Genomic DNA, 21,075 nt, shown 5'->3' with positions numbered 1-21,075 from the left:
AGGGCACTGCATACTGAGATTCGCTGCTTCCAAAGAATGAACATGCAACTCTGGAGAGTGGAAAGAAATAACGTGAATTTACTTAGTACTTTTCACAGTACAGCCAAAGATGTAGACTAGAATTCTCCAGCCGTTCATGCCGGCGGGATTCTCCGGTCCTGGCGGCAGTGCACCCACGCCCGTGGATTTCCCGCTGACATGGGGAGATGTCAATGGGAATTCTCTGGGAGGCCGGAGAATCTTGCCCGTGTAATTTTTGAAGTATAGGGTGGAATTTTCCAGCCCTTCCCACTGGCAGGATCTTCCGGACCTGCCAACGGTGACTACACTCCCACGGCAGGTTCCCCGGAGGGTGATTCATGCGAAACGTCGTGGACTTTCATGGGATAAGAAGATCCCACTGGCGGCCAATGGCGAACTACCTCTGCTGCAGAAAACCATGCCATTGGAGGAGGGGGGTGTTGGGGATAATTTGAGATGGCCAATTATGTTTTAACTTAAACAATGAAAAACTCACGAGGCAAATACCTCTGCATAAAGATCTAACATTTATTTAAAACATAAAATATAGAATAGAATCCCTACAGTGCAGAAGGAGCCATTCAGCCCATCGAGTCTGCACCAACCACAATCCCACCCAGGACCTGTCCCCACAACCCAATGCATTTACCCTCGCCAGTCCCCCTGACACATAGGGGCAATTTTAGCATGGCCAATCCATCTAATCAGCACATCTTTTGGACCGTGGGAGGAAACCAGAGCACCCAGAGGAAACCCATGCAGACATAGGGAGAATATGCAAATTCCACACAGACAGTGACCCAAGCTGGGAATCGAACCCGGGTCTCTGGCACTGGGAGGCAGCAGCGTTAACCACTGGGCCATCGTGCCACCCATGTTCCTAAGTGAAAAACTACCTCAGTTTTATTTTTGGAACTAACACGATTCTATTTTGAACACTGGGATCTTTGTTTTTGTGGGCAGGCACTCGATAAACAGTGTGGCCTACTGAGGTTCCCATGGTAACCAGGTGGCTTGGAGCACCCTTTTTTTTCATCTGCTGAAGGAAGTAACAAAAGCAAAATGATTGATGAAGATTATTTTTTGAACTGCAACTCTTCACATTAATTTTCCATTTGTCCTGAGGTGCAGTTGAGTTATTAAAAGCACGCGCACCAATGGGTTCTTTGCGTTCGCACCTCCAGCCACCTGGCGAAGTATTCAATGCGCAGGAACGCTCAAAGTTGAAACCACCTCGAATTAAGACTCCTGCCAGAAAGTGAGGAGAAAAGGTGAGCAGAGGCGCTGGGAAAAGGGCAGAAGGAATTTGCAACGAGGCTGGTGTTTGGTTCCCCCCTTCCCCCGCAAGGGGGCAATCCAAGGACGCAACACTTCACATCCTCACATCGCCCAGAACAGTTTTGTAATTAGGTTTTGTCTCATTTCGACCTTCAAGAAGAAAACATTGTACCTGAATATCATTTCACTCAGACTTCAGCAGAAGCTAGGACAAGTGAAGTGATCCCTTGCTGTCAAAAAGGCTGGTGTTGCATTAGAATTGAATCATAGAATCGTAGAATCCCTACGGTGGCAGCACGCTGGCACAGTTGTTAGCACTACTGCCTCACAGCGCCAGAGACCCGGGTTCAATTCCTGGCTTGGTTCACTGTCTGTATGGAGTTTGCACATTCTCTCCATGTCTGCGTGGGTTTCCTGTGGGTGCTCTGGTTTCCTCCCAAAGATGAGCGGGTTAGGTGGATTGGCCATGCTAAAATTGCCCCTTCATGTCAGGGGGACTAGCTAGGGTAAATGCATGGGGTTATGGGGATAGGAGCCTGGGTGGGATTGTGGTCAGTGCAGACTCGATGGGCCGAATGGCCTCCTTCTGCACTGTAGGATTCTGTGATTCTATGATTCCACTCAGAAACGGGGAGAACATGTAGCCGCCGCACAGACAGTGACCCAAGCCAGAATCGAACCTGGGACCCTGGTGTTGTGAGGCAGCAGTGCTAACCACTGTGCCGCCATGCCGCTAAGAGATGGGGCAGGACTTAGCAGGCCATGAGGTTGCAGATTGTGATTCATTGAGTACAATTCTGCTGCTGTTGATGGCCCACATTGCCTCATAGATATCCAGTCATGAGTTGCTGGATCCGTTCGAAGTCTGTCCCATTTAGCAAGGTGGTAGTGCCACACAGCATAATGGAGCGTATTCTCAATGTGGAGACAGGACTCTGTCTCCACAGGGACTGGAAGGTGCTTATTCATATCAATACTGTCATGGACAGATGCTTCAGGTTGGTGAGGATGGGGTAGGTCTTTCCCTCTTGTTGGTTCCCTCACCACCTGCCGCAGTCCCAGTCTAGCAGCCATGTCCTTTATGATGTGGCCAATTTGGGTCTGTGGTGGTACTACAAGCCACTCTGAAGTCACCCACCCAGAGTACTTTCTGTACCCTTGCCAACCTCAATGCTTCCTCCAAGTGACATTTAACATGGGGGAGTGTTGATTCATCAGCTGAAGGAGGACGATACGTGGTAATCAGCAGGAGGTCTCCTTGTCCATGTTTGATCTGGTACCATGAGACCCCAGAGTCGATGTTGAGGACTCCCTCCAGGACTTTAGTGAATCAATCAACAACATTTATTTATTAGTGTCACGAGTAGGCTTACATTAACACTGCAATGAAATTACTGTGAAAATCCCTTAGTCGCCACACTCCGGCACCCGTTTGGGTACACTGAGGGAGAATTTAGCACGGCCAGTGCACCTAACCAGCATGTCTTTTGGACTGTGGGAGGAAACTGGAGCACCAGAGGAAACCCACGCAGACACTTAGGGCGGGAATTTATGGCCTCGCTTGACCCGAGACCCGAATATCCCACTGGAAGTCAATGGACATTTCCATTGTCTGCCCCTCACCAGCTTCGATTCCGTGGCGGGGCGGGGCGGTAGAATTCCTGCGGGGGAGAACGTGCAGACTCTGCACAGATAATGACCCAAGCTGGGAATTGAACCTGGGTCCCTGGCGCTGTGAGGCAGCAGTGCTAACCACTGTGCCACCGTGCCAGCCACAATGGTTTCATGGTCAAAATTGTTTGCTTTCGTTTCCCGAAAAGCAGGAATAAGGTCCAGGCTCAGAGCGACTTCCAATGAAGTGAGCTCATTACAAGTCGCAACTGGTGTTTGCAATAAATTGGTGAAGAGGCAGCAGAGAGATAGAGAGAGGAAAAAATTAAGATAAAGGCATTTACGTGTCTGAAACAGCGCAAATGTTATTCCTGGACACTAATCGCTAGGGGCAGCATCGTAGCGCAGTGGTTAGCACTGCTGCCTCACAGCGTCGGGGACCTGGGTTCGATTCTTGGCTTGGGTCACTGTCTGTGCGGAGTCTGCACGTTCTCCCCGTGTCTGTGTGGGTTTCCTCTGGGTGCTCCGGTTTCCACCCACACTCCAAAGATGTGCTGGTTAGGTAGATTGGCCATGGTAAATTTCCCCTTAGTATCGGGGGGACTGGCTAGGGTAAATGCATGGGGTTATGGGGATAGGGTGGGATTGTAGTTGGTGCAGGCTCGATGGGCTGAATAGCCTCTGTAGGGATTCTAAGATAGGAGAGAACTACTCTCGTGTATTTTGAAGTGTTGGAAAAGTGTGGATAATTCTTTGTTACATTAATATCTTCTGGGAATGATTATCGATCAGATATCTTCAATTCATGTTGCTGATTGTTATAAACCTTATCTGAGCATGCGGATGCTCAGTTTAATTGGACAGGTTACCCAATGCAACAGAAGCAAATGTTCTTGCATGAAAATTATTGTTAAAGAACAGTCAGAAAAAGGAACGGTGTTATTAGTTGGAAGTTCCACTTGGTCAGGGTGTGGCAGGCTGCCAGTCTTTCTTGGTGATTAATGCCTTGTCTCCTTCCTAACGACATGTTCAGATCCTGGTGCACACCTGGTGATGAGATGTGCAAGAGTGACGTGGGCCCTTTAAGATGTGGAATAAATATTAAAAGGAGAAAGTATTGTCGGACTTTAAAGAAACTGGGGGTAGTGGAAGGTGGGAGTAGGTGTGAAGAGTGGGACTGATTAGTTTTAAAGTTTATTTATTACTGTCACATGTAGGCTTACATTAACACTGCAATGAAGTTACTGTGAAAATCCCCTAGTCGCCACACTCTGGCGCCTGCTCGGGTACACTGAGGGAGAATTCAGCATGGCCAATGCACCAAACCAGCATGCCTTTCGCACTGCGGGAGGAAACCGGAGCACCCGGAGGAAACCCTGAGGTCACGTACCAACCGACACGAGAACAGCTTCTTCCCTGCTGCCATCAGACTTTTGAATGGACCTGCGTTACATTAAGTTGATCTTTCTCTACACCCTAGCAATGACTGTAACACTACGTTCTGCACTCTCTCGTTTCCTTCTCTATGAACAGTAAGCTTTGTCTGTATCGTGTGCAAGAATACTTTTCACTGTATACTAATACATGTAACAATAATAAATCAAACCAAATAAATTGGAGCACCCGGAGGAAACTCACGCAGACACAGGGAGAACGTACAGACTCTGCACAGACAGTGACCCGAACCAGGAATTGAACCCAGGTACCTGGTGCTGTGAAGTTGCAGTGCTAACCACTGTGCCACCGTGCCACACAGGGATGACTCTTTCAAAGTTATAATAGACCTTGTGTACACTAAAATCCCTCTTGCATTAGTTCTGAGGTAATAATTGATGAGTCTCAAATGTGCAAACAGCACGGGAGCACAGCTCACTTTGAACTCAATTCTCCAAACATTCCATTCCAATATATGGAAACAGGAGTGGGACATTCAGCCCATCGAGCCACCATGACTGATCAGACACCTCATTGCCTTTTACACCCACTGTCCCCATAACCCTTTATTGTTAATCAGAATCTATCAATCTCTGCTTTAAACATACACAACGACTGAGCTTCCACAGCTCGCTGGGATAGAGAATTCCATAGATTCACAACCCTCTGTGTAAAGACATTCCTCCTCATCCCGATCCAAAGTGGCTTCTCCCTAATTGTGAAATTGTACCCCTGGTTCTTGACTCCCCGACCAAGGGGGAACATCCTACCCATGTCTCTCCTGTCTATTCCTTGAAGTATTTTGTAGGTAACAATGAGATCACCTCACATTCTCCAAAACCTGGCCCAGTTTTCCAAATCTTGCTCCATAAGACAGTCCCACCATCCCCGGAACAAATCTGCTGAACCTTCGCTGCACTTCCTCTATGGCAATAATATCCTTTCTGAAGTAAGGGAACCAAAACTGCACTCAGTACTCCTCTTATAGTGTTGCTGAAACCCTATAAAAGTGTCAATCAATCAGACCTCTGAAGTAGCAATAGCAGAAAGTATAAGCACTCGACACCTCTTTATCTTGTACTCCAGCTGCGATCTACCAAGCTCCTATACAATTGCCCTCAATGTGTCTAAGTTGAAATACTTCTTCTTGTTGATGGTTGTTTATTCCTGTAGCTTCACAGTGGAGACTATACTTTAAGATTACGTCATTGCCTGTAAAGCGCTTTGGGACGTCCTGAGGTTGTGAAAGGTGCTACGCAAATGCAACACCTTTTACTTTGACATGTGCTTCCTCAATGTCTACTCTCTCTCTTTGGTCCCACCTTCTTCCCAGAAGGTTTGCGAACATGGATCTCCATTTCTGTCTGCCCTGTGCCACCCTCACACAAGTCAACTGCATCCACCCTGTTATAATATCATCCGTTTTCTCTTCTCCCTCCATCTCCCACCTTTTCTTCCCCACTGACAATGGTCGCGATCTACCGTCTGGTCCAGTGATGTGACCAAAATACTGCACCTTTCCCACTTTGATGTTACCCATTTATTTACTCTTTCCTGATGCCATTTCCATAGGGTAGCACAGCAGTTAGCACTGCTGTCTCACAGCACCAGGGACCCGGGTTCGATTCCCGTCTTGGGTCACTGTCTGTGTGGAGTCTGCACGTTCTCCCCGTGTCTGCGTGGGTTTCCTCCGGGTGCTCCAGTTTCCTCCCACAGTCCAAAGATTAGCAGGTTAGGTGGATTTGCTGTCCTAAATTGGCCGTTAATGTATAATGATGATCAGGTTAGGTGGATTGGTCATGCTAAATTACGCTTTAGTGTCCAAAGATGTGAAGGGTAGGTTGATTGGCCATGCTAAAGTGCCCCTTAGTGTCCAAAGATGAGCAGGTTAGGTGGATTGGCCAAGCTAAATTGTCCTTTAGTGTCCAGAAATGTGCAGGTTAGGTGGATTGGCCATGCTAAATTGCCCCTTAGTGTCCAAAGATGTGCACGCTAGGAGGATTGGCCAGGCTGGATTGCCCCTTAGTGTACCAAGATGTGCAGGTTCGATGGGATTATAAATGTGTGGGGTGATGGCATTGGACTGGGAAAAGGGCCTGGGTAAGATGCACTGTCAGAGATTCAGTGCAGACTTGATGGCCTGAATGGCCTCTTCTGTGCTATAGGGATTCTATAATTCTATGATTTCCGGCCCTTCCTCATTAGTCTTTCTGCCTATGTAGCTCATGTGTTTCCATCTCGAATGCATTCAGCTTCCCAATAGTCTATAGTTTATGATTCGGGAGGCAGGTGGGTGCTGGAGTCAAGCACAGGTCAGAGGTGGCCACAGGGAGTGTTGAGTGTAACAGCCTTGGTACGCTGGGACTTCATGTCAGTTGTGCTGTTAAATAGTGGGCCCTCTGGCCCTCACTCTCCCTCAACCCCCACCCATCCCGCCAGGCCAGTTCACACCAATCCATGCCCCACATCCTCCCCAATGGCCCCTCATTCCCGCCATGCCAACCCATGGCCCTCCTCCTACCTCCAACTGGCTGCCATGTCCTCTATGCCAACTAATAGTGCTTCCATACCAATTCACCCAATATACAATTGGCAGTAGAGCCACTTAAATTTATAGAACAGTGGCCAGATTTTTATGACTGTGGGTTCCCCCTTGGCGGATTGATGAGCCATTCAAATGTTTATTGACTTTGGTGGGTCTAGAAGGTTCCACAGATGGGAGGGGCCGGATATCACGGCCAGTGGCATGTGTGCAAAAGTTTTTAAAAAGCCATCTATAATTTTCTTTAAAAAAACACTATTGCTGAAACCCTATAAAAGTGTCAATCAATCAGACCTCTGAAGTAGCAATCGCAGAAAGTATAAGCACTTGACACCGCTATTGTGTAAATAAACATTGAGCCATTAACAAATAGATCAAAGACAAAAACTGTCAATCAAGCAATATTTTCCCTTGTGGTGCAGCTGTTTCAACAGACTAATGGACATCTGGACTCTCAGCCAACTGTTATGAATAGCCTTTGAGTTGGCATGGGTAGCATGGAGGTTCTTTTTGAGTACTGCCCTCCTATCAGGGTAACTGTCTGATCCTCAATTCACTGGTTTCCATTAAACGTGAACTGGCTCTATAACAGGTGGGCAGATACCAGATAGCATTCTTGGGGAACAAACAGAAATTCTTGTTCAGGGGAGGTAATGGCCTAGTGGCATTAACGCTAGATGATTAATCCAGAAACTCAGCTAATGTTCTGGGGGCTCAGGTTCGAATCCCACCACGACAAATGGTAGAATGTGAATTGAATAAAAAATCTGGAGTTAAGTATCTACTGAAGGGAAAATGTTGCTTGATTGACAGCTTTTTAATTCGATCTATTTGTTAACGGCTCAATGTTTATTTACACAAGATAAAGAGGTGTCGAGTGCTTATACTTTCTGCTCTGCTACTTCAGAGGTCTGATTGATTGGCACTTTTATAGGGTTGCAGTAACAGTGCTTTTTTAAAGAAAATTACAGCTGGCTTTTTTGAAGCTTTTGCACACATGCCACTGGTCGTGATATCCGGCCCCTCCCATCTACTCATAACCCCACATGACCGTGAAACCATTGTCCATTGTTGGAAAAACCCATCTGGTTCACTAATGTCCTTTAGGGAAGGAAATCTTACCAGGTCAGGCCTACATGAGACTCCAGAGCCACAGCAATGTGGTTGGCCCTCAATTGCCCTCCAAGCACAACTCGGGATGGGCAATAAATGCTGGCCAGCCAGCGACGCCCGTGTCCCACGAATGAATTTTAAAAATCCTTGTTTGTGTACCTCACACCGGGCCAGCAGACCGGAATTGCATTTCGGCATAAACCCTTCATGACTCCGGGATGTCCCAAAGTGCTTTACAGCCAATGAAACAATTCTAAAGTGTGGTCACTATTGTCCTGTGGGAAACACAGCAAACAATTTTCACACAGCAAGATCCCAGAGTCAGCAATGTGATACTGAACAAGTCAACTTTATTGCGATGTCGATGGAGGGCTAAATAGTAACATGGGATTGTTTATATACCCCTGTGTGGGCAGATAGGCCCCTCAGTTTGCCATCTCATCCAAAAAGAAGGTCCTCTGATAGTGCAGCACTCCCTCAGTAGCACACAGGCGTTTGGGCCTAGATTTTGTACTTGGGTTCCTGGAGTGGGATTAGCACTCACAACCCTGAGACTCAAGAGCGCCACCCATTGAGCCACAGCTGTCATACCTTTAATTTTGCAAATGTTACTTAATTAAGTCAAATAACTAGGGAACAATATTGTCTTAACCATTTGGCACAGGGGGCTAGCTTTGATTTTAAACAATCTCTCTCCCTCCATCTCCTTAACCACCGACAATTCGATTTAAGTCAATACTTAAATGCAGCTGCGTAAAATTTATTTACATACAAAATAAAATCAGTATAATATTACAGACTGATCATTTTTTTTTACATGAAGAACAGCTTCCCATTCTGTGAGTCATGTATGTAATCAAAAACAATAGGCTGGCACAGTGATTAGCACTACTTCCTCACAGCACCAGGGACCCGGGTTCGATTCCAGCCTTGGGTCACTGTCTGTGTGGAGTTTGCACGTTCTCCCCGTGTCTACGTGGGTTTCCTCCAGGTGTTCTGGTTTCGCTCACAAAAGATGTGCAGGTCAGATGGATTGGCCATGCTAAATTGTCCCTTAGTGTCCAAAGATGTACAGGTTAGGTGGAATGGCCATGGGAAATGGTCCCTTAGTGTCCAAAGATGTGCAGGTTAGGTGGATTGGCCATGGGAAACGGTCCCTTAGTGTCCAAAGATGTACAGGTTAGGTGGAATGGCCATGCTAAATTGTCCCTTAGTGTCCAAAGATGTGCAGGTTAGGTGGATTGGCCATGGGAAACGGTCCCTTAGTGTCCAAAGATATGCAGGTTAGGTGGATTGGCCATGCTCAATTGCATGTTAGTGTCCATAGATGTGTAGGTTAGGTGGATTGGCCATGGGAAATGATCCCTTAGTGTCCAAAGATGTACAGGTTAGGTGGATTAGCCATGGAAAATGGTCCCTTAATGTCCAAAGATATGCAGGTTAGGTGGATTGGCCAAGCTAAATTGTCCCTTAGGGCCCAAAGATGTGTAGGTTAGGTGGATTGGCCATGCTGAGTTGCCCCTTAGGGCAGGATTTCAAGGCCTCGCTTGTCTCAAAACCGTAAAATTCCGCCTTTCCATGGTTCGCCCCTCGCCCGCTCCAATTCCTGTGGCGGGCAGATCAGGAAAATTCCAGCCATGGTGTCCAAAGATGTGTAGAATTAGGGTGGATTGGCCATGCTAAATTGACCCCTAATTATCCAAAGATTTGCAGATTAGATGGGTTTGCCATGCAAAATTGTCCCTTAGTGTCCAAAGATGTGCAGGTTAGGTGGATTGGCCATGATAAATGCGCAGGGTAATGGGAATGTGGTAGAGGGGTAGACGGGTGGCCCTGGGTGGGGTGCTCTTTTGGAGAGTTGGTGCAGACTTGATGGGCTAAATGGCCTCTTTCTGCACTGTGGTGATCCGATGGATTCTAATTGAATTTTTGAGGCAGCAAGGGAGAATTAACATGGATATTCCAATCGTTCTGTTTTATTATTGAACTGAAACAAAGAGAAAGGTGCAAAAAGATGATGGTGCGGCAGAAAGATCTATGTGGCCCTTTTGACCCCCATGTTTTTTGTTAGTTTGCCATGCGTGATGCCAGGGCCACTCCTGTACACTTGGATGCCAACCCAGTCTTGGACAAATTCTTTCTCTTCATTCACCCTTTGACCCTCTACGTGGGACCCTAAGAAGGAAGCAAAAAAAAAGACATCCCATCATTATCACCAAACTTGCAAAGGGCCGACACATTGCGATGGTTACATCGACAGACAATTGGTGTGTAGGGTTGCCTACCCTCCAGGATTGCCCGGCAGTCTCCAGGAATTGACGGTTAATCTCCAGGACACCGCTGCAAGAAAAATCGTCAGCATTTTCTTTTTCAAAATGTCTCGGAAAGGTTTATTTTTTTAAAATTGCAGATTTAAGGGGGGAGAGAGAGGCTGATCAATTAGTCAAGAATCATCCAATTGCAGAACAAAAAGTGGACTCACTTTTTAACTGAGTACGAGAGTTGGGGAATCATGTTGCAACTATATAAAACCTTGGTTAGGCCGTACTTGAGGTATTATGTGCCGTTCTGGTCACCACATTTCCAGAAGGATGTGGAAGCTTTGGAGAGAGTGTAAAGAAGGTTCACCAGGATGTTGCTTGGTCTTGAGGGTGTTGACTATGAGGAGAGATTGAATAAACTAGGATTGTTTTCACTGGAAAGATGGAGGGGAGACCTGATAGAGGTCGACAAAATTATGAGAGGTATGGTCAGGGTGGAAGTGTCAGTTACAAGGAGGCACAGGTTCGAGGTGAGGCGGGGGAAAGTTTAAGGGCGAAGAACAGAAAATGCTGGAAAATCTCAGCAGGTCTGACAGCATCTGTGGGGAGAGAATAAAGCCAACATTTCGAGTCTGGATGACCTTTCATCAGAGCTGGTTTAGGTTTAAGAGAGATGTGTGGGGAATGTTATTCACGCAGAGAGTGCTGGGTGCCTGGAACACGCTGCCAGAGGAGGTGGTGGAAGCAGGCACGTTAGCAACATTTAAGAAGAATCTGGATGGGTACAGGACTAGAGAGGGAATAGAGGGATACGGACCGAGTAAGGGCGGAAGGTTCTTTTTTAGTTTAGTGAGGGCATCATGATCGGCACGGGCTTGGAGGGCCGAAGGGCCTGTTCCTGTGCTGTACTTTTCTTTGTTCTTTGTTCTTGATAGCTTGACGGTTAGCGGCAGGTGGTGAAAATAGGCGTGTCCGGCAGCCAATAGGGAAAGAGTAATGGGGGGGACACTTGGAGGTGGGCATTTGCTTGCTGAAGGCTTCTGGGCAATATCCAGCCAGAGTTGGCAACACTTTTTCTCTGCCTGACCTCCATGTTGGAGCAGTGACATTTGGTGCAACACGCACAACACGTTACTAGATTTCCAGCGCATTAACTCAGCATATCAGAAACAAAAGTTGCATCCGCTCTGAGTGTGGGTACTGCTCCTGAAGCTGCATTTATTGATCAATCCTCAAGAATGTTCATAGAATCCCTACAGTGCAGAAAGAGGCCATTCGACCCATCGAGCCTGCACCGACAACAATCCCACCCAGGCCTATCCCCATAACCCCATGAATTTACGTTGCTAGCTCCACTGACACTCAGGGACAATTTAGCATGGCCAATCCACCTAACCCACACGTCTTTGGAGTGTGGAAGGAAACCAGAGCACCCGGAGGAAACCCACGCAGACACGGGGAGAACGTGCAAACTCCACACAGACAGTGACCCAAGCCGGGAATCGAACTCGGGTCCCTGGCGCTGTGAGGCAGCAGTGCTAACCACTGTGCCACCGTGTCAATGTTTTATTGTTTTAAATAAGTGGATTGGATCGATCTTCCACAGGATGTGGGCATTGCTGACTGGGCCAGCATTTATTGTCCATCCCTAATTGCCCTTGGGAAGGTGGTGGTGAGCCGCCTTCTTGAACCGCTTCGGTCCCCAGTGTAGGTACATCCACCGTGCTGTTAGGGATGGAATTCCAGGATTTTGACCTGGCGACAGTGAAGGAATAGCGATATATTTCCACGTCAGGATGGTAAGTGACTTGGAGGGGGCACCTCCAGGTGGTGGTGTTCCCATGTATCTGCTGCTCTTATCCTTCCAGATGCTAGTGGTCATGGGTTTGGAAGGTGCTGCCTAAGGAACCTTAGTAAATTCCTGCAGTGCATCTTGTAGATAGTACACACTGCTGCTACTGAGCGTCGGTGGCGGAGGGAGTTTATGTTTGTGGATGGGGTGCCAATCAAGGAAGGCTGCTTTGTCCTGGATGGATCGGCGATATATTTCCAAGTCTGGATGGGGAGTAGCTTGGAGAGGACTTCCAGGTGGTGGTATTCCCATGTGCCTGCTGCTCTTTTCCTTCTAGATGGTGGAGTTTCAGGATTTGGATGTTCGAAGAAGCCTTGGTGAATTGCTGCAGTGCATCTTGTAGATGGTACACACTGCTGCTACTGAGCGTCGGTGGTGGAGGGGACGTTTAAAGTGGTGGATGTTTAAATCCAGTCAAGCGAGCTGCTTTGTCCTGGAGGGTGACGAGCTTCTTTGATGTGTCGCTGGAGCCGCACTCACCCACTCCCTTGAGAGGGAGCGAGTCCAGACAAGGAGGTTCCACCTTACAGTAAGCGCTTGGCTGGTCAAGACTGTAAAAGTAAAAGTAAACTAAAGTTTATTTATTAGTGTCACAGGTAGGCTTACATTAACACTGCAATGAAGTTACTGTGAAAATCCCCTGGTCACCACGCTCTGGCGCCTGTTCAGGTACACTGAGGGAGAATTTAGCATGGCCAACCCACCTAACCAGCACGTCTTTCAGACTGTGGGAGGGAACTGGAGCATCCGGAGGAAACCCACGCAGACACGGGGAGAACATGCAAACTCCGCGCAGACAGTGTCCCAAGCCGGGAATCGAACTGCGTCCCTGGCGCTGTGAGGCAGCAGCACTAACCACTGTGCCACCGTGCCCCGCCCCTGATGTCAGGAAGCATTTCTTCATGGAGAGGGGAGTGGAAATCTAGAACTCTCCACCCCTAAAAAAACTGTTGAGGCCACATGCTAACTGAATATTTGAAATCTGAGATTGTTAGCTCCTGGTTAGCTAGGGGGTATGAAAGGATATGGAACTAAGATGGGTAAATGGAGTTTAGGCACATGATCTAATTCAATGATTGAATGGATGTTTGTGTTGAGTGGCTTCAATGCTGGTGGGACTGTAGATTCCCACCCAAATCAATGGACTTCCGGCTACTTTCCAAATTTTCTGGTCCTGCCCATGCCAATTCCCAACATTGGCGGGACTGGAAAATCCCAGCCTATGGGCGGGACAGGAAAATCCCGGTATACAGGCAGGACTGGAAAATCCCGGCCTACAGACGGGACTGGAAAATCCCAGTCCATGGGCGGGACAGGAAAATCCTGGCCTGCGGGCAGGATTGGTAAATCCCAGCCTATAGGCGGGACTGGAAAATCCTGGCCTACAGGTGTGACTGGAAAATCCTGGCCTATGGGGGGACTGGATAATCCCAGCCTATGGATGCGACTGAAAAACCCTGGCCCATGGGTGGGTCCAGAAAATCTTGGCCTATGGGTGGCACTGGAAAATCCCAGCCTAGAGACATGACTGGAAAATCCTGGCTTATGAGTGGGACTGGAAAATCCCGGCCTACAGGTGAAGTTTCTGTTTTTCTCTCGGTGCCGCATGGGGTGAGAAAAGTGGTATGTAGCCCGCCAGCTGCATAATCGGATTTTCTCGCCATATTGTCCCGCGCTTGGTAGGAAAATGTCCTAGAGGCGTGTCCCACACCATCACACTGGCAGGGCGGGGGGCCAAGGAGTTGGCAACATGTTGACTTTCTAGAAATCTTTTTAAAGGGTTCCAGTTAAAAAAAAATCAAAGAATCCTAACTCCCTACCCACAGACACAGAGATACCCCCCACTGTGTACATAGGGAACACCCCAACCTACATGGAGAACCCCCCCAAACCAAGTGCACAAGGACTCCCCCCTACCATGGATACGGAGACCCTCCCGCCCATATATACAGTGGCCCCCCCCACCCACACTATGGGCACGGGGAACACCCCTACCCAAAGACAATCCCCCACCGTGTACTTAGGGAACACCCCACCCCAACCATGTACACAGGCCAGCCCAACTATGTGCACGGAGATCCTCCAACCATGTACACGGGGACCCGCCAACAATGTACACAGGGGGTCCCCCCCCCCCCCATCCATGGGCATGAAGATCCCCTTCATTTGCACACAGGACGCTCCTTGCCTGAAACTCCACAGAGGAACCCCCGCGCCCCCCCCCTACCCCACCCCAGTGCTGCCCATTGGCGCTGCCTCCTGATACTTCAGAGGCACTGCAGGGGGCACTACCCACCCCTGCCTGGTGGCTGTACTTATCTGTGTGCCCTCAGCATGGTCTCTTTGCCAGGTTCATGTTGCTCCTGACCTGGTATGAACAGGAAATTCCATCAATGACAGTGGGGCAGGGGGAAGGGGAGGGGGGGTAAATGATCACACCATGAGACCTCACTCTTGATCTCTTGCGGAAGTTTTCACCCCTGTGAAACTATGGGTGCAAAATCCCAGGCATATGACCTTAACACACAGGCCATGTTTAGGAGCCAATTCGTTCTGAGAATGGGAGCCAGTTCAACAAGATGCAAAAATATTTTGGAAACCTGACCAGTTAGTAACTGAGGATGAACACGGGACATGGAGGAGGGTGGGGAGAGGGGTCGCTGGAGGGTGGAGGGGGGGAGGTGGGGGGGAACCATTAGAAATTAGGGCAACATTCTCAACAAGTGAGGTTGGGGTTAAAGTCCCAGCCAGAGACCAGCGACAGCCCCTTTTGATCTGGCCATTCCCGGTTACTAAGTTGGTGGGTTTTGTTTCTGAATGAGGATGTTCGCATAGCAGGTGAACCACCCGAAACGCCATAACGGCGGGACTGGAAAATCCCACCAATGATGAGTCGCCTGCACAAAGCACATCACAGATGGGGCTGGAAAATCCCACCCAAAGCCTTTAATGAAAAGAACTCTTCCCAAATGGATCCTCAGGTAGAGACAGGAGCTGGAAACTCCGCCCTTCAAATTCCCGACTGAAGTCAGCGGACCTGGTCCGTCAAATTTTCCAGTTCCAACCACGATGGTTCTGGCCAAGGAAGGGACAGGAAAATCTCAGCCAGGGAATCGGAAGCTGAGACAGAACAGGAGAAAAGAGGCAGAAAGGATCATTCATCTTCATAGAATCATAGAATCCCTACAGTGCAGAAGGAGGCCACTCGGCCCATCGAGTCTGCACCGACCACATAATCTCACATATTTAATTTGCTAATCCCCTTGACACGAGGGTCAATTTAACATGGCCAATCCACCTAACCCGCACGTCTTTGGAGTGCGCGAGGAAACCGGAGCGTCCGGAGGAAACCTACGCAGACACGGGGAGAACGTGCAAACTCCACACAGACAGTGACCCAAGCCGGGAATTGAACCTGGATCCCTGGCGCTGTGAGGCAGCAGTGCTAATCACTGTCACCGTGCTGCCCATCTTCTTCCAACACTGCTGCCCTGCCCTCTGCTGGAGTGCGCTTGCACTGACCAGGGCTGCCACTGTATCCCAGGCAGGGGGTGTGATCCTACTGGAAGGCTGTCTCCCGGAGCAGGAGTAGGGGGTGTCTCACCTCTAATCCACCCTATCAGCATCTTTGTGAGGGCCCCATCCGAAAAGCATGGTGCCATCCCCTGCCGTTGTGGGGCAAGTGCTGGGGAAGGGTTTATATGAAGCTCCCCAGTGTTTGCAGCAGGTAAGTCATTGCTGGGCAGGTGAATCAGTGGAAACGTGTCACTGGAGTGGCGTGAAACTCGTGGGCATAAAAATTATTATAATGTGGCATAAGATTCTGCCCAAAAATATGCCGGCACTGTTGGAGGGAACTCCGGGCGTGATCCCACCACCCGTTCACACCACGCTCCCACTGCAACCAGCCAAGTCTCCGTTCACTGTGGCAGGATGGGAAAATCCCGCTGGCATGAACGATGGTAAGGTTCCGGGCTCTGTTATTTTGCGGCGGAACCAGCATTGCCATTTTTCGGTAAGATTTGGCCCGCAGTGTATAATGTCAACTATCGTCAACAATGATAGATTTAAGGTCAGTTATTCTGTGTGTGCAGCACTCGTTAATAGAACAAACACATCGAGAAGAATGGAGTTATACTGAAAACCCAAGAGTTCGAGCAAAGGTCGGCTAATCCTTCAGATGCAGACATCTTTCTCAATGACAAATGAGTTAAGGTGGCTGAGCCCTGAGGTGAGCGGTTAGCTAGGGGCTCCGTGACCGCATTCTCAAATCTGTGTTACAGGGTTAAGCATTCATAGAAACACAAAAACTAGAAGCAGGAGGAGGCCATTCGGCCCTTCGATCCTCCTCCGCCATTCATTTTGATCATGGCTGATCATCGAATTCAATATCCTGATTCCCCTACTTCCTCCCATATCCCTTGATCTCTTTAGCTCCAAAAGCGATATCTAGGCCGGAATTCTCCCATCCCGCCCGCTACTGGAAATTTAGCGAGTGGGTTGCAGAGAATGTGAAATTCCATTGACAATCAGGCGGGAATTTCCAGCTTTTAGACCTCCGAAGAATTCCGCCCCTAATTTCTTCTGGAAATCACACAACATTTTGGCCTCAACTACTTTCTGTGGGAGTGAATTCCACACATTCACCACTCTTTGAGTGAAGAAATTTCTCCTCACCTCAGTTCTAAAAGGTTTACCCCTTATCCTCAAACTATGACCCCTTATCCTCAAACTGGACTCGGGATTCAATTCCACACCAGAGACTTAAGGCAGGATTTTTCAGGAAAAGAAAAGATTAGAATTGGCTGGGGACTCACTAGCGAGGAAGCCCTGCCTCAGAGAGTGACTGGTTGTTCTGTCATCGTCACTGGGAATGGCGGCCATGGTGGAGACTACACCCAGTTCTCAGATTCAGAGTTCCCCGGAGTTCCAGTAGCCCCTACCTCCCCCCACCCCCCTCCAGGACACGGGTGTGTTTGGTGGACAGCGGGAGGGGAAGAGGACAATTGCCCTTGGCTGTCGGGGAGGGGGAGCAATGGAGTGGGCATTGGGTTGGAAAGGCCATGGGCGGAGGGAGCACAAACCTTTGGGACAATCAATCGGGACATAGGCTTGTGTGAGAGACATACCACCCCCCACCGTCTCCCCCCCTCAGTGTCATCTCCCTCGTCCCCACCCCCCATAAAATTTCAGGCACGGTGGGTATGCTCCCTAGGCAATTTTATGAGCCCTCCTCCTGCAAGCACGCCAACAATGGTTTGGATAATTCTACCCTTGGGCACCAACTCTTGGCTGGTGCTCCAGTGCAGTGCAGAGGGAGTGCTGCCCTGGCAGATGGTGCCATCTTTCAGATATGGAGCTAAAATCCTCAGGCATACATAAAGATGATCCCATGGTACCAGTTTGAGAAAGAACGAGGAAGAATTCTCCCTGATGTTCTGGCCGATCTTCATCGCCCAACCAACAGGACTAAAGCGGGTTACCTGGTCAGTTCTCACATTAGGGACTTGCTGTGTGCAAATTGGGTGCTGCATTTCTCACATTGCAGCAGAGGCTACATTGCATCACTTGTAAATGCTGTGGGACATTCTGGGGTCAGGCATGGCAGCTGCGGCAGTGCTGGGCTCCCTCAGTGCTGCATTGGGTTGTGAACCTAGACTGTGTCCCCACGGTATCACAGTGGTTAGCACTGCTGCCTCACAATGCCAGGGACCCGAGTTCGATTCCCAGCTTGAGACACTGTCTGTGCAGAGTCTGCACATTCTTCCCCGTGTCTGCGTGGGTTTCCTCCGGGTGCTCCGGTTTCCTCTCAGACTCCAGGGCTAGTTTGATTGGCTATGCTAAATTGCCGCTTAGCGTCAGGGGGTTAGTAGGGTAAATAAGTAGGGTTATGGGGATAGGGCCTGGGTGGGATTGTGGTCAGTGCAGACTCAATAGGCCGAATGGCCTCCTTCTGCACTGTGAGGATTCTATAAAAAAGGGGTGGCACGGTGGCACAGTGGTTAGCACTACTGCCTGACAGTGCCTAGCACTACTGCCTCACAGCGCCAGGGACCCGGGTTCAATTCCGGCCTTGGGTCACTGTCTGTGTTTGCACCGTTCTCCCCGTGTCTGCGTGGGTTTCCTCCGGGTGCTCCGGTTTCCACCCACACGCCAAAAATGTGCAGGTTAGTTGATTGGCCATGCTAAATTGTCCCTGGTATCAGGGGATTAGCAGGGTAAATGAGAGTTACAGAAATAGGGCCTGGGTGGGATTGTGGTTGGTACAGACTCAATGGGCCAAATGGCCTCATTCTGCACTGTATTAGAACATAGAACATAGAACAGTACAGCACAGAACAGGCCCTTCGGCCCACAATGTTGTGCTGAGCTTTATCTGAAACCAAGATCAAGCTATCCCACTCCCTATCATCCTGGTGTGCTCCATGTGCCTATCCAATAACCGCTTAAATGTTCCTAAAGTGTCTGACTCCACTATCACTGCAGGCAGTCCATTCCACACCCCAACCACTCTCTGAGTAAAGAACCTACCTCTGATATCCTTCCTATATCTCCCACCATGAATCCTATAGTTATGCCCCCTTGTAATAGCTCCATCCACCCGATTCTATTGATTCTATGATTCTAATTCACTTACCTTCACAATCGAAAATTAAATCCACACCTTGGTTCCTCCTAATTTAACGACTCCCAGAGGCAAGAAGAAGCTCCTTAAAATGTGCCCTTACATATGTATAAACATGGGGTTCAAATTCGATTTATTCTCAATTAATTAAGTTTTTGACTTATCACGAGCTTTCGGAGCGCTGCTCCTTCATCATCACTCACCTGATTCCAAATAAACCTGCTGGACTTTAACCTGGTGTTGTGAGACTTCTTACTGTGCCCACCCCAGTCCAACGCCAGCATCTCCATATTATAAATAGTTTGTAGATTTAAACAGTAGCTCGTGCTAATTAAATGGTTACTTTGCTCATTCCTAGAATGCTTTCGGGTTTAATTTTTAAGGGCATAATTTAATTGACTGTTGCTTATTTTCTGAGGAGGTGCAGGATAATCCTTTTAGCCTAATTTTGTCGATACATTCTGATAGTCTTGGTATAGGAAACAGATAATGGGGAGCTAGTGGTAAAGAGGCCTGGGAACAGGCTCAATGTCCAACTAATGATGGCGGGCAGACTCTCAGATTGAAGAGGGAGCCATTCGGGGGCTGATGGAGATGCCGCCTGCTTTTTCAGGCGAGAAAGAGAGAGGGCACCCTAAAATGGGAGCACCCTCCTTCCAACCTTTAACTTAAGACATGGGGTCTGATTTTACCATTTTCATTCTAAGTGCTGAATCTGGGCACAATTCAGATCCGACTTGGGAATCTGTTCTCAGGCACTTTGCCTGAAAAAAAAATTGTGGGTCTGAATCGTGCTGTGGGCGGGGCTTAGCGCGCCTGAAATGATCGGAGCTCTGAACTGCGCATGCGCAGTTAGAAAAAAATGTGAAAAAGCGCGCCCGTGTCAGATCGCTTCCGGGCCACAGAAAGCGGAGAAAACGGCCCGGGAGCGAAAAGCGGGAGCGATGGCCCCCACAGACATCACTGTCCCCGTTATCCACACCCCCTCCACTACCCAGACCGATCGCGACCCCCTGCCCCTTCCCCCCCCACCAATCGCCCGCAGAGTGGCAGCGGAACCCCCCCCCCCCCCGCCAGAGATCCATCTGCCGCCCCCCCACCAGTGAGCGATCGGGCCTCTCTCTGCCCCCCCCCCCCCACCAGAGATACATCTTACCCGCCTCCCTCCTCCCCCCGCCCCCAACCAGACAACAATCTGGCCTCACTTCCCTCCACCCCCCCCAACCAGAGAATGATCTGGCCCACCTCCTCCTCCCACCCCACCACCGATCTGAGTCAGAGAGCCGTTGGAAGCTCTGAACTTACCTCTTCAGCAGCTGGAGCGCCCGATTTAGACTTTTATTCAGCAGGTCCATTTCGACGCAATTCCGGATCGGCGAACGCGGCGGTAAAGGGGGAAATGCTGACAAAGTTGGGCAGGCAGTTCATTAATTCAATTTAAATGCATGCAAATGCATTTAAATCGCCGTTGCGCCTGTTTCAGGCGCAAATCGGATTGCCGCCATTCCCGGGTCTCAGTAAAGTGGCCATCTGTGCGGACGTGGGCACAATCGCGTTAATGGCCTCACACCCGACTTTACCACGTTTTTGTGCCCGAAAACGGGCGCGACGCAATGGTAAAATAGGGCCTATGGTCTTAGTGACCAGTGGCCACTTACTGGCCACTCACCTGAAGAAGGGGCTTGGAGCTCCGAAAGCTTGTGTGGCTTTTGCTACCAAATAAACCTGTTGGACTTTAACCTGGTGTTGTTAAACTTCTTACTGTGTTTACCCCAGTCCAACGCCGGCATCTCCACATCTTTGTGACCAGACCAGACCATTGTGCAGTGGGAGTCCATTCCCCTAGGGTTGCCCCTGGCCACAGTTGAAGCCAGGCCTATGTCCCAATTGATCATCCCAAAGGTTTGTGCTCCCTCCGCCCCTGGCCTTTCCAACCCAATGCCCACCCCATTGCTCCCCCCCCTCCCACCGCCAAGGGCAATTGTCCCCCTCCCCTTCCCTCCCGCTGCCCACCAAACATACCCGTGTCCTGGTGGGGTGGCGGGGGGGCGGGTGGGCGGGGAGGGGTGGTGGGGGGAGGGGGGGTGCAGATGGAGGTGGAACTCCGAGGAACTCTGAATCTGCCACAGGAGCCTCGGAGGCACAGTTTTTGGGTGGGACTGGATGATCTCAGTGGAGAGCAGGGTCAGAATATGCCCCCATAAAGCCTGCCTGGAGCACTGCCCCCTACCCATTTCCCCAGTTTCACACTGGGAGGCCACCTCCTGGCAACTGTTCCCCAGTGCCTATGGAGGGCTGGAGGCCAACGAGAAAATTCCAGTCAACCTCCAACAGTGGT

General features: G+C 49.4%; 1 protein-coding gene across 1 annotated transcript in view; it reads right to left on the bottom strand.

Annotated features, from left to right (window-relative positions):
• Positions 1-10,034: 10,034 nt before the first annotated feature.
• Positions 10,035-21,075, bottom strand: part of LOC144503424 (protein FAM237A-like) — a 43,078-nt gene continuing 32,037 nt past the window's right edge. Inside the window, exon 4 of the mRNA XM_078227732.1 lies at positions 10,035-10,174. Within this exon, the coding sequence (XP_078083858.1) occupies positions 10,035-10,174 (140 nt within the window). The remainder of the gene's footprint in view (positions 10,175-21,075) is intronic.

The sequence above is a fragment of the Mustelus asterias genome, chromosome 14, assembly GCF_964213995.1.
Source record: "Mustelus asterias chromosome 14, sMusAst1.hap1.1, whole genome shotgun sequence".
Lineage (NCBI taxonomy): Eukaryota > Metazoa > Chordata > Chondrichthyes > Carcharhiniformes > Triakidae > Mustelus > Mustelus asterias.
The sequence above is the reverse complement of the archived record's forward strand: the minus strand, read 5'-3'. Positions and strand labels throughout refer to the sequence as shown.